Source organism: Papilio xuthus, unplaced genomic scaffold, assembly GCF_000836235.2.
Source record: "Papilio xuthus unplaced genomic scaffold, Pxut_1.1 DF828142.1, whole genome shotgun sequence".
Lineage (NCBI taxonomy): Eukaryota > Metazoa > Arthropoda > Insecta > Lepidoptera > Papilionidae > Papilio > Papilio xuthus.
In genome coordinates, this window is record NW_013530507.1 from 1,296,922 (window position 1) to 1,309,913 (window position 12,992).

At 32.1% G+C, this 12,992-nt stretch overlaps 1 protein-coding gene across 2 annotated transcripts in view; it reads left to right on the forward strand.

Annotated features, from left to right (window-relative positions):
• The window catches only part of LOC106114290 (hemicentin-2), a 220,266-nt gene that overhangs the window by 181,791 nt on the left and 25,483 nt on the right, over positions 1 to 12,992 (forward strand). For both annotated transcript variants that reach the window (XM_013307429.1, XM_013307428.1), the window contains one exon: positions 6,272 to 6,365. In XM_013307429.1, coding sequence (XP_013162883.1) covers positions 6,272 to 6,365 — 94 coding nt within the window. The remainder of the gene's footprint in view (positions 1 to 6,271; positions 6,366 to 12,992) is intronic.

The window sequence follows — 12,992 nt, forward strand, 5'->3', positions numbered from 1 at the left end:
ATACTAAATGTAGCCAAGTAATACTCTACTAAAATGCATTTAATGTACTGCCATTTCAATTTTTTTTTTCTTTAAAAATGAAGGTTAACAGGGAACTAATTTAGGGACAAAAGATAAAGTATTTCCCCTTCTTATCCATCTTCGTATCTCTCAAATCCACATCCCATTCTCATCTTTTAGTCATTTGAAAAGTGTGGTACGGAGAAAAGTACTAGGACAACAGCAATGATTAAAAATTTCTTAGATTTGATAAAACTTTCAAAAATAAAAAATAATTTTTACAAATTAGCTCAAAGAATTAGATGTTCCATTATAACACACTGAATAAACAATGGATTGCTTTTACTACATGAGGGACGAAATTGTATGGCGCCGTTACAAAACAATATTTGTAGTTATATCCAATATGCAATCAAGCTATCGAAATTTCTGCATATATTTGCATAAATATTAACTAGATCTTAAGCAAATCGCAAGTAAGTTAGTGACTTTAGGAGCTAAGTGTAGCCGTATTCAGTAGTTAGAGGAATTGAAGCATCAATATTTAATGAATACCAATTTAAATATAATTAAAATCGATTTATTATTGCATCTGAATAATTTCTTTCGCATATAATTAAATATTCAAATGACACCAGGTCCGATAAACTATTCCTTTCATGAAAAATATTACATTTATGAATCTCTGACTCTATAAATAGACAGGCTATACGGCGTGATATTTTGTGCCTATTTAATGTTTACCAGTTTGGCAATTCAAACTAAACAGACGCGTTAAGTTGGGACGAAGCAAAAGCTATTTTCAAACAATGACCTATCCATTTATACAGATTAGTGTTATAAATATATTTAATGTATGCGATGCTTAAACGTGAAAAACTTATAAAAAAAAAACATTTTAATAATATTCCACGTAAATATTTTATAGAAACATTCGCAGTGTATTTTTTTACTGAAACCTTACGTAGCATTTCCATCACTTACTCGGGGGAAAAATAACTTTCAATTTGATGCCCCATTAACGATCACTGCTCGCGAAGTGTTGACTTAAATATGCTTATTTTTCGTATTTAAAATAAAATTCTCAGAATTTCTTACATCAGATAACTGGGAATTGAACCTTTCAAATGAATAAACATATTGGAAAAGTTTTCCATAAAGGAATAAATTTGTTTATGCACGTATCCTTTGGGGTCTATCAACGAAGTTCATTCAGCCTACAAAGTTATTATCAAGTTTTTTTATAATTTAACTAACTTAACTTTTAAAGTAACTAAAGTTTTTTTAGCAAAACCAATCTGCATAAATATATAAAAATCAATCGTTGTTCGTTAGTCTCGGTAAAACTCGAGAACGGCTGAACGCATTTATCTTATCTAGGTATTGAAATGTTAGAGGTAGGTCTAGAGAAGGTTTAAACATTGAAAAAAATTGGGACACTTTTCTTTTTCCCATATAAATGGCTGAATGGATCTCGCTGAAACTTGGCATAGATGTAGAACATAGTCTGAAAGAACACATATGATAAATATATTTTTTTTAATTACGCACGGACAGAGTCGCGGGCAACAGCTAGTTATTTATTAAAATGGCACAGACTTTTAAGCTTTTTTTTTAATTATATTTTAATTGAGTTAAATAGATAAAAGATAGCCAACAATCTCACCCAATGAATGGAACGCTTAAAACTCAATAGAAACTATTGTCAGTACTCGAAGTGGTCGGTGAATGGTAACTGAGCTATAATAGAACTCGGGAGTTAAAAACTGACCCCCAACAAACGTCCGACGTTGAAAAGAAACTCCGGTTCGATGCTTGAAACGCTTATTATTAGGAACGGAGCTCGGTTAAAAGTTTTTACTATTACAACGAATAAATGACGAATCTCGTGAAAAAATATTTGTTAAGTTTACAAAGTGACCCCGTTTTTGAACTGTAAGTTATTTGAGTAACGTTTACGGTTAAAAAAATTAGTTAAAAATGCCGCTTTTGAAATTATTTTTACTATTTTTTTTTTCGCTCGCGTAATTATTTTGATGAGTAATAATTACCTTTTTTAAACAACAGAAAAATGTATTATGCTCCCTTCGCTTCGACAAACGAAATATCTTACTTACCTTTCTAATATTATAAATGCGAAAGTTTAATGAATAGTTGAATATTTTATTATTACGTATCTCCAGAACGGCTCAACGATGCTTCATGAAATTTGACATACATCTAGAACAAAATCTAGAAGTATACATAAAGTACTAAACAATTTTTTTTAATTTCATGAAGGCGGGGAAGCGTGCGACAGCTAGTGTTAAATAAGAAAATTTGTTCTTAACTTTATCGCTTTGTTTTATTTACAGTCAAAGAATTAAATTCGGTTACCACATTGGATTGAACATCGTATAGCAAATTATCGCTATAATTATTTAATATTTATTTAAATTGGTTGCAACGACTTTTCGACCTATATATTATACAATTTGATCACCAAATAAAATTTCACAATTAGTAACAATGATAGAAAACAAATTACCTCTAGTTTATTTATTCTTAAGTAAACATTCAAATGATCGTAAAAATCAATAAAGGAAGTAACAATTACTTTAAGTTACTTAACATTGACCCAACGACAAAGTAACTATTGGCTTTGTTCATTACATTTATAAGGAAATGTCCAAGTGTCGCGCCGGCAGTAAGTGGCCTGTTTGTCAGTGGTGACAAGTAGACGGACGTCTATCGATCTTCCCTTTGTCTCTCAAACAATATAATAGTTGAGTAATTATACTATGAATACAATACTGCTACTATCTAACTTCTAAGTAAACTTACTAATATTATAAACTAGCTGTCGCCAGCTAAAAAATAAAAAGTAGCCTATGTGTTCTTCCAGACTTTGTTCTACATGTGTGCCAAATTTCATTAAAATCTGTTTAGCCGTTTCGGAAATACCTTTAAACACACATCCATCAATTCATCCATCTAAAGATACGCATTTATAATATTAGTAAGATAAGATTATTAGTAAGATGCGAAAGTTTGGATGCATGGATGTATGGGTAGTCAGCTGTTTGTTAGAAGGTATCTCCATAACAGTTCAACGGATCTCGATGAATCTTGGCAAAGATGTAAAACATAGTCTGGACGAACGCATAGATAGGATAAGAGTTTTTTTTATTCCGGCAGACGTAGTTGCAGGTCACAGCTAGTATAATAAAACAATATAAACTAGACTAGGAATCAGAAGAACTTTGTACAAAATAAAATAATTTATGACATATACGCAAATAATCTTATCCCATAATTTTATTTAAGCAATGTAATTTTTTTTTAATCTTGATGATTATTTGTTTATTTGAAAATAATAATAGAAAAATAATATATTATAAATAAAAATATTAATCAAGTACTCAAAAATAACATACAACATGATTAAAGTTTGCATTTCAAACATACGATTATTTTTAAAGGTAGGCAACGTAATTGCGTATGTCTATGGGCAACAGTCACTTCGCTATTTCAGCGATTTCAGGTGGCCGCTCGCTCGTTTGCCACCTTATGATATAAAAACAAAAATTACGCAGGAACCTCTTCTTTCGTTATATGGGAAATAAAAATATTACTTACCTCTTAACTACAAGTTTCATCAGTTCTCTGGAGAAATAAGCTACGTATAAAATCCTTTATACGTAGCAGTTGCAGTGCCATATTTCCCCTAAGTACACTTTAGATCTTACAATCATCAAGATATTTTAGCTAAGTATTTAATAACACAAACTTAACTGTTTATTCATATATTACTATATTCATTCACTCATTATTTCCTAGGTATTTCTTACACAAGACAACGTAAATATTATTAATTACTATTCCTTGTGTCGAGAGTATCGCGTGGCGCGTGCTACGTACATAACATTGAATCGTCGACGCGAGTCGTCAGTACAGGCATAGCGACTGCATGTCAACTGTATCCTCCGCCATCTTGAAAATTATGGCGACTTTTTCGCTTGTAACTAGCTTTGGCAACGTAAAAACAAAATGTCAACGCGTATCTGTGCACGAATCTCTATGAGATTGTATTGAATAAGTCGCTTAACGACTAAATTCGTCGGGAGTTGAAGATTTTTATGGCCTGTGTACAAACGGACTTACCGTTGTCCTAGTGTCGTGATCCACCAACTGACTACTAGCCGTCGACAGACGGACGGACAACAAAGTGATCCTATCAGGGTTTGTTCTTTTCGAAGTACGGAACCCTAAAAACAAGTAAACACTATTTCACTGTATCTTTGTACCAACCAAATGCGTTTTGGAGTCAAGTGATAACAAAAATCCATCCACAGCATTTGTAATTTTAATAGCTTTATTTAATACTTTAATCTAAATCCATTTACTGGGAAAAGTTATTATTCTTTGAGTGAGTCAAATTAGCATGAATATGAAAATTAAGTGCGAACTTAGATTATTAGAATTTGGAGCAGCTTGCAGAATACGAATGTAGTTTTAAGAAATTTGCCTAAGCAAGTGGTCCAAGTTCAACTAGGTCACAACCTAAAACACGGGAGACGGTTACGAAACTTGTTTGAAGTTTCTTTTTAAAGTAGCTACGCTACTGAATAAAATATTACACAATCTCCATCTTATCTTTCATGAAAAGTAGTTTAAAATCTTTAAGTACTAAATGCATATTCATGCTGGTCAGTTATGAGTAATCTTCACAAATTTTATTTCTAAATATACACATATGAAGAGGTCATTGTCTTGTCCAATTAAATCTAGTACAGTCGAACCTATTAAAAGCGAGAGTCCAAGGGACCACGACATTTTTCTCGCTTTCAAAGGTTTCACTCAAACCATATTTTCTCGCGCGAGGTGGTCCGTCGGGACATTGACTTTCGCTTATAGAAATTTCTTGCTTACCCAAGTTTGGTGTATTATAGAAATTAATCAATTCTATTATTTGTTTAAATTTTAATGCATTAAGAGAAAATTATAAAATTAACTCCTGTAGAAATTAATTAAATATTAATATATTATAAAATTAATTATATTATCCAGTCAAAGCTGTGGCGACATTCTTGTTAATTTGCATTATTATACAACACTACTACAACATAATTGATAATTAATTAATGTGTACATTTAAATCCTCACTAAGGGAGACAGCTAAAAGATTCTCTTATATAATGAGTCTCTTGTTACTGAGTCAATACTCTAGATCACGTCTCTACATCACTCACAAATGATGGGCTGTCATCATTCAAGACACTTTTGACATCTGATTTACACAGTTGAGGCAATATTTCCCTTGAGTAGAACATCTGTAACTGACTCCGAAATCAGTTGCCGTCCCATTATTCCCGGGGATCAGTTGCAAAGTTTACATTCCAGTATACTTTGTGCTTGTTACGAGTTATAACTTTTGATTTGTTGAAGAAGATTATCCTTTTAACCGTGGATTTCCACTGCTACGAGCACTGTATAAAGTACACAAACATATTGTTATCTCTTTTCACTTAAAAAAAAACAATTGAAAAATATAATCTTACTATTTTCAATCTTTTTTTCTTTTTCATTCTTACTAATATTATAAATGTTAATTTTTGGATAGATAGATGGACATTTGTTACTATCTTGTATCTCTATAACGGCTTCATGGATCTGAATGAAATTTGGTATAAATGTAGAACATAATTTGGAATAGCATATAGGCTATCTATATGTTCCTCTAGAATAAGTTTGTTTGTTGTTACAGGTATAAAGCATAGTCTAAAGTAACAAAAAGTATAATAACTCTTGTTTAATTCTGCGCAGACAAAGTATCAAAAAAATTTAATTTCTTTGAAATATTAAACATCAAATTACTAAGTCAAACGCTGCACAAATTGCTTCTTGAACGATACAAACAGTAATAACAGTAAAATAAAAACTAATTACAAAGTTGAACTAACTGCTTGGGATTTGTATAATTTTTCGCAGGAAACTGCGAGGTTGCGTTAATAGGAATACGGTTATTATAAAAGTTGAAAACATTTACATTAACAATAATGAGGGTCCGGGCGGGCTAGAGGATAATTATGCGACCAACTTTAACTTTATAGGTGCCCTGAACTGAAAGCTGAGTCTGTGAATTTGTTTTTAAATACTGTTTATTATGATTTATCAACGATTTTCATATGGAGATATAAAACTACACATGCCTTCGGAGACAAAGGCAAGGATATGAAGGTTATATATTTATAAAGTCACACATAACTAGTAATATATTTTATTGTTGCAGATGAGATGGCGAGTCGCGGGTGGCGTGGGCGCGCCGCTCGCCGCTGCCATCTTCTTCATGCTGCCTCTCATCACATCGTCCACTGGAGATATCAGTACGTTCCACTTACTTATTCCCATATTGTATTTCAAAGAATAAATTTTATATACCCTTGACTAATATAGTTTGAACAGCAAATATGAGAAGGTGTTTTGTAAAATAATTTATGTTTGATTTTTTTTATATTTTCAACACAACGATTTATTAAGAATACGTGAATATTAATGTGGTAACTATAATTTAAATATTTTATTGATTTTTTTGTGGGTTCACAAAAGAAAACATACTTATGCCAAGTATAACTTCATCTTACAACTTAATTATTCATAGTAATTTACAGCTTAGTAGGTTTTTAAAAGGCGTACTCTATTCTTGTTTATTATTCAGAACCCAACGCTGCGTCCGATGCCTCTTTAATCGTGGCTTAATCTGATTTAATTAATCTGTTACCTAACACGTGTTACGGCTTCTAACAAGGTATATTAGGTAGAGAGATTCAATGTTAAAATGTAAACGCTATTAGACAAACAATCTGAGAAGCCACATAAAGATACTTAAGAAAATAAATTAATATACCTTAATTTAATTCTCAGTTAATTTGTCTAAAATTAATTATTACTCAAAGCTTTATTTAAGATAGCATTTTTTTTGAGTTATATGAAATCAAATTATCGTAATTTTAAAGTAATATTTTAAGGAATCAATTTTCTATGATTAATCTTTCTATTTTAATTCTTTCATACAGAGTAGATCCGTTAGTACGATCGCTTGCCTTTTATGCACATTTGACTAAATCTAGGGCACCCGAGCGACCATCGCACGATCGTACGACCTAGATATGCTTCCTTGCCTTTGAAATCTATCCACATTTCCGGATGGTCAAGCCAGCAAAGTTAAAGAGATTGATATATCGTAATGTTTGCATGTCAAAAAATATTTTTCTACCAAGATATCGTTAAAAAGTAACATAACTTCTATGAGAATTCAAAATTAATAACAAGATGTCACAAATTGGACACTTATTTCTATTGCTTCAAATTGACTACTTATCAGTAGAAGAAACTGAACTGATTTTTTGTATTTTAGTAAAATATGTAAAGCATATATTTGTCACTTGAAGAGAAAAAAAAGTTCGACAAATACAAACCCCATTTCTAAGTAATATACGCAATGCGGCCCCGTACGCAACTTCAACTTAACCGGTATGAATCCGTAATGACTTAAACTTTTCGTAACAAAAAGAGGCAATTCTCATTTATGACGTCAGAGAAAAAACGAAGCAGCGACTTTGAAGTGTTGAAACGAGTTTTTCAAAAGTCCCAAACAACTTGGAAACTTTTAAAAGCTTTATCTAATAATGTAATGTGTTACTGATAAGTCATATATCGCTTCATAAAACCTGTCTTCTGCAAATAAGTTGAGTCGCTTTTACTTTATCAAAAAGATATATAGAGGAAGAAAAAGCTCGAGCGATACCTTCGGAAAATTTCGAAAAGAATGAAAAATAAAATAATATTAAAGAAACAATTAACAAACACAAAAAAGAATATTTATGTACCATTTCAGAAGAACAAAAAAGGAGAAAAACATAAAATGTTCTGAATTTAAAAATATAAAATTATGAGTAAGAAATGTCTGTAAAGAGGTCCGTTTGTATCGTCAACAAGATATTTAACCTTTTTAAATTGTCAGGAGACGTTTCCATAAAATTTCATCTCATCAATTAATTAAATCACTTAAATAAACACAAATCTAATAAAAGAATATACCTGGGAAAAATCACACAACACAAGTTAAATATAAATATAAAACAAAATCTCGTAACCTAAGCAAATAGGATATAGTTATAAAACTAGAAAAAAGTACAATGTTTGCTTCACAGGTCGTAAACGTACAACAATGTCCACGCAACAGAACCCTAATTTAAACCATTACGTACATGTTATAATACGCCAAACAGTATTTATATAAGCTTTATTACTGTGAAATAAAAACACAAAACACGATTTACAATCATGGGGTGTAGCTATGCCCCCGTCAATGCGAGCACGGCCTTTGTTAATTAATTTTTACCATATAAATATTATGTGGTCATACCAGTCATTGGGTACGTTTGGAATTAATCTTTTTAAAAATTCAACTTAGTCCCACCAAGAAGCAAGCGTACTTATTTCTCGAAGGCCAGCAACCTTTCTGCAGTTCATTTGTTATCTTAGATGTCTATAGGAGTCGATGATCACTTCGTTTGTTAACACCAAAATAGATTCAATAGCTTGTATAGACGAAAATATATTTGAAATTTATGTCTCAATTTATCAAAACATTACATCAAACAAATGTTTAATCAATGGAAAATATTTCTTAGCTTGTGAGGGTCTTTAAACTGTGTAATCATAAAGTAACTTAGTAACGCCCTTTGAACGTTATACAAGAAAGGATGATATTAAATTAATAACTACACTAAAATAACCTTGACACTAATACGATAATCCAAACAAGCTCTGACGATGAGGTTTAACTTATTCGTGCTGCCATGGAGATTTGTTTTGCTATCATGAGTTCCCATTGCCGAAACATTTGAAAAACTACAAACTATTGGACTGATTATAAATATTCTTTTGCTATTAGAAAGCCATATTAACACTTACTAACATCTTACTGATATTATAAACTAGCTGTCGCCCGCGACTCCGTCCGCGTGGATAAATTAAAAACCTTAATGAGTGTAGCCCAGCCATCCATCCATCCACATCACATCCATCTAAACATTCGCATTTATAATATTAGTAAGTTAAATAAAAAACAGCTCTTCAAGGCATAAAAAAATGAATAAATAGTATCTTATTGCCGTCTCCTGGCTCTCAGCTACCTCCTCGCGAATTTTCAGCCATATCGGTAAAGCCGTTCTTGAGTTATAAATAGTGTAACTAACTTTCTTTTGTATATATAGATGCAAAGATTTGGAAAGATAAACGAATGCATTGATGTTTTTAGAAAGTCTCTCCAAAACGGCTGCATGGATCTCGCTGAAATTTGACAGAGATGTAGAATATGGTCTGGAAGACCACATAAGCTACTAATTAAGTTATCTCGGGCATGAGCTAATGTATGAATGATTAAGTAGCCTATATAGTTTTCTCCATCCATACTAAACAAACATTCAAATTACTTTTTTACAAAGAAAAAAAATATGCCTACAATTTATTTAATACGCCTAAAATACGTTTGGATATTTCTTTTGGCAGATTTTTGCGTGCGCATCAGCGTTTTTATTAGATTTGTTTTTTTTAATATTCGAATTTCGAATACTTTGTCGGGAATGAATGTGAAATATTACACAAACAAATAGAGGGTACAATTTTAATTTAACGCTCATACGAACCCGCTAAATCTCAGTCGGATACGGTGATTTTTTTTCATACCACGTGACACAAAGGGAAACAATCGTAATGAATTAGTCAAACAAAGTGTGATCTTCTTTTGTTTTACATTCAATTTGATTAGTATTAACTTTTGTTTTTCCTGAACTTATAGAGTCAATAAAGAAAGAGTAAGTTCCTATGTAGATTAAAATCGAACAAATCAATTACATATATTCTTAGGGATCAGAAGCAGGGAAAATTAAAAAATAAATAATTTCTTATACACTACTACAATACTTTTCTGATTTAATAACAAAACCAACAAAATTGTTTAAATTACATTATAATTTAACAGTGGTAGAGCCGGCTTTAACATACTCGCACGAATTGGCGCGGTTCGCCCGGTGAAATACCACGACCACATAGAAGTACTACGTACTAGAATATAGTACTAGTACTTATCACCACTAACTGCGGAGCATGCACGGTCGTATTAGAACTTGAGGCAGAACTCTCAATTTGTGTGCAGTTGTATATTTAAGCAATTGTAAAAGCTTACGAGTGGCGCGATTATTTTACAAAAAAAAAATAACATCGTATCAAATAAAAGGCATCGTTTAAAAACGTTGTTCGCTTTAAATAATGTAGCAGTTTAAATAATTAATAACCTGCCAAACGAAAAACACAGTCTGTCCGTTACTATACAGCAATTTGTTTGTTCAATCGAAAATCCTGGATTAAAACTGAACTACGGCCCCTGCTTTTATTACGAAACAATTCAACCTTTGATTAAACTTTTTTTTTCGAGTTTTATGGCTGTTAGCAAGTCTGTTGAAAATTATTATATTTCGACTTTTTCAATACTTTTATATGCGTAGTTTTTGTTTCTTTAACCTATATTGAAACTACACTACAAATTTACACTAAACATTTTAAAATATTAGAATACTAACTGTCGCCCGCGACTTCTTCCCCCCAGAATTAAAGAAAACTTAATAGCCTATGTGTTCTTCCAGACTATGTTCTGCAGCTATGCCAAATTTTATAGAGATTCACGCAGCCGTTCCTGACATACTTTTTAACAAACAACAACCATCCAAACATTCGCATTTATAATATTACTATGATATTAGTAAGAAGTATAATAAGATTATAATATTAGTAAGATTAGTATCGGAAGTTATTTAAAAACGAAGTACCTATTGGTTCATTTTTTACTCGTAAACATCGTCAATCTAGTTTACATAAAATAGGGTAAACAGGGATAATGGATATTGGTTTCAATATTTCATGTAAGCCTAAAGTGCCAAATGTGACAAGGGGTTAACTTATGACACCGTACGCCGAAACTAAAGGTTAGCGTGGGATGTTTTTGTTCCTATAAATTCTAGAAAAGGTACGCCGTTACAACTTCTTAGGGAGTTTATAGAAATCATTCCGTTATTTTCGTATTTTTATGAAACATAAAATAAAAAGGTAGGCAATATTGATTTATATTCTAATTTTGAATTTTTACGAACAAATAATAAAAAAAATTTTAGTAACATATTTTAGTTAATTATTCGTTTTTAATATTTTATTTAATATCATAGATTTAAGACTCTTTTGTCAATAGCATTGTTATAAGTGTTTCTACGAAGAAATTCAAAAGATATATGTGTAGTCAACCTATCCGCATTAGGTCTGCGTGGTTGACTATTGCCTAGTCACCCCTAACTTAAGGTAGGCTCTGAACACCTCAGTGGGATGATATTTATTTAAATAAATGAATATAAGTAAGGAGCGTCGGTGGCTCAGTGGTCAAGCACTTGACTTGCAATCTGCAGGTCCTGGGTTCGAATCCCGCCATGTACCAATGTGTTTTCCGATTTCCGATTTACATATGTACATTTATCCGACGTTCTTACGGTGAAGGAAAACATCGTGATGCAACCTGCACATATCTGAGAAGTAATTCAAAGATATGTGTGAAGTCAACCAACCCGCACTTGGCCAGCGTGGTTGACTATGGCCTAATCGCCCTTAACTTAGGGTAGGCTCCGAGCCCCTCGGTGGGGACGTATAGTGAGCTGATGAATATAAGTAATAAAAAAAATATTAAAGACACAATGAAACATTTATCTGACCGCACAAATAAGGTATTCAAGGGCTTTTACACAACTTATACATTATTCAATGTTTTTAAATAACATATATTTTATCTTTTACATAATAGCTCTGTTTCTCTCTATTCTATATCAACAAAGACCTAGTTAATACGAACAGAACTCAATTAAAATGTAGTATTCACCGCTTTGAAACTACGTATGAGTAATTTTGAAAAACAATATAGCTACAGAAAAGGTTATTGTTTTTTATTTTAACCTCTTTTATTATTTTCATTAAACCTATACTTTCTTGTTTATGAATAAAACATTCGAATAAACGTGGAAAGAAAAAAAAAATTGGCATGTTTATTGCCAAAGATGACTTCGCTTGTATGAAGTTACAAATCCATTTTTTAAATTAATATGTTATAACCAGTATTTAATATGATGTTTAATAGTGAAATGGCTGAAAAACTAGCTAAGTTTAACTTCTTTTTTACCGTAAGTTTGCACTGCTAAAACACCCGTACAAAACCGTATCGTTCACCCTATCATTTTCTTTGGATGACAATGTTTGTAAGGGCGTTTCTTCGGCAGGTGAAAGTCAGAGTAGGGTAAACCACCTAGTAATTGACTCCTTGTTAAATCACTATCATCTCAATTAATCTGAAATCCTAAGTGTATTTCAGATACCAACTTTATGTTGACGTTTTCCCAATGGAATGGAAGGTTTTCAATGGGTTAAGTTTATTCGTCGAGCGTCAGAGCGTCGATGGCTCAGGGGTTTCATTCTTGACTTGTAATCTGCAGGTTCTGGGTTCGAATCCCGCCATGTACCAATGTGTTTTTCGATTTCCGATTTACATATGAACATTTATTCGACGTTCTTACGGTGAAGGAAAACATCGTGATGCAAGCTGCACATATCTGCGAAGAAATTTAAAGATATGTGTGAAGTCAACCAACCCGCACTGGGCCAGCGTGGTTGACTAAAGCCAGTCACCCCTTACTTAGGGTAGGCTCCGAGCCCCTCGGTGAGGACGTATAGTAAGCTGATGATGATGACGTTTATTCACCGAACGAAAGCTGATAGTAAACTAAACTTAAAACAAATAGTAGCTAAGTGTCAGATCTTTTACGTTATATTACAGTGTCACAACATTTTTTTTTGTAGAACAATATTACTTTTATTAGTCTGGCCACTTGCAAAATGCACCTCGCATTTAACTTTTT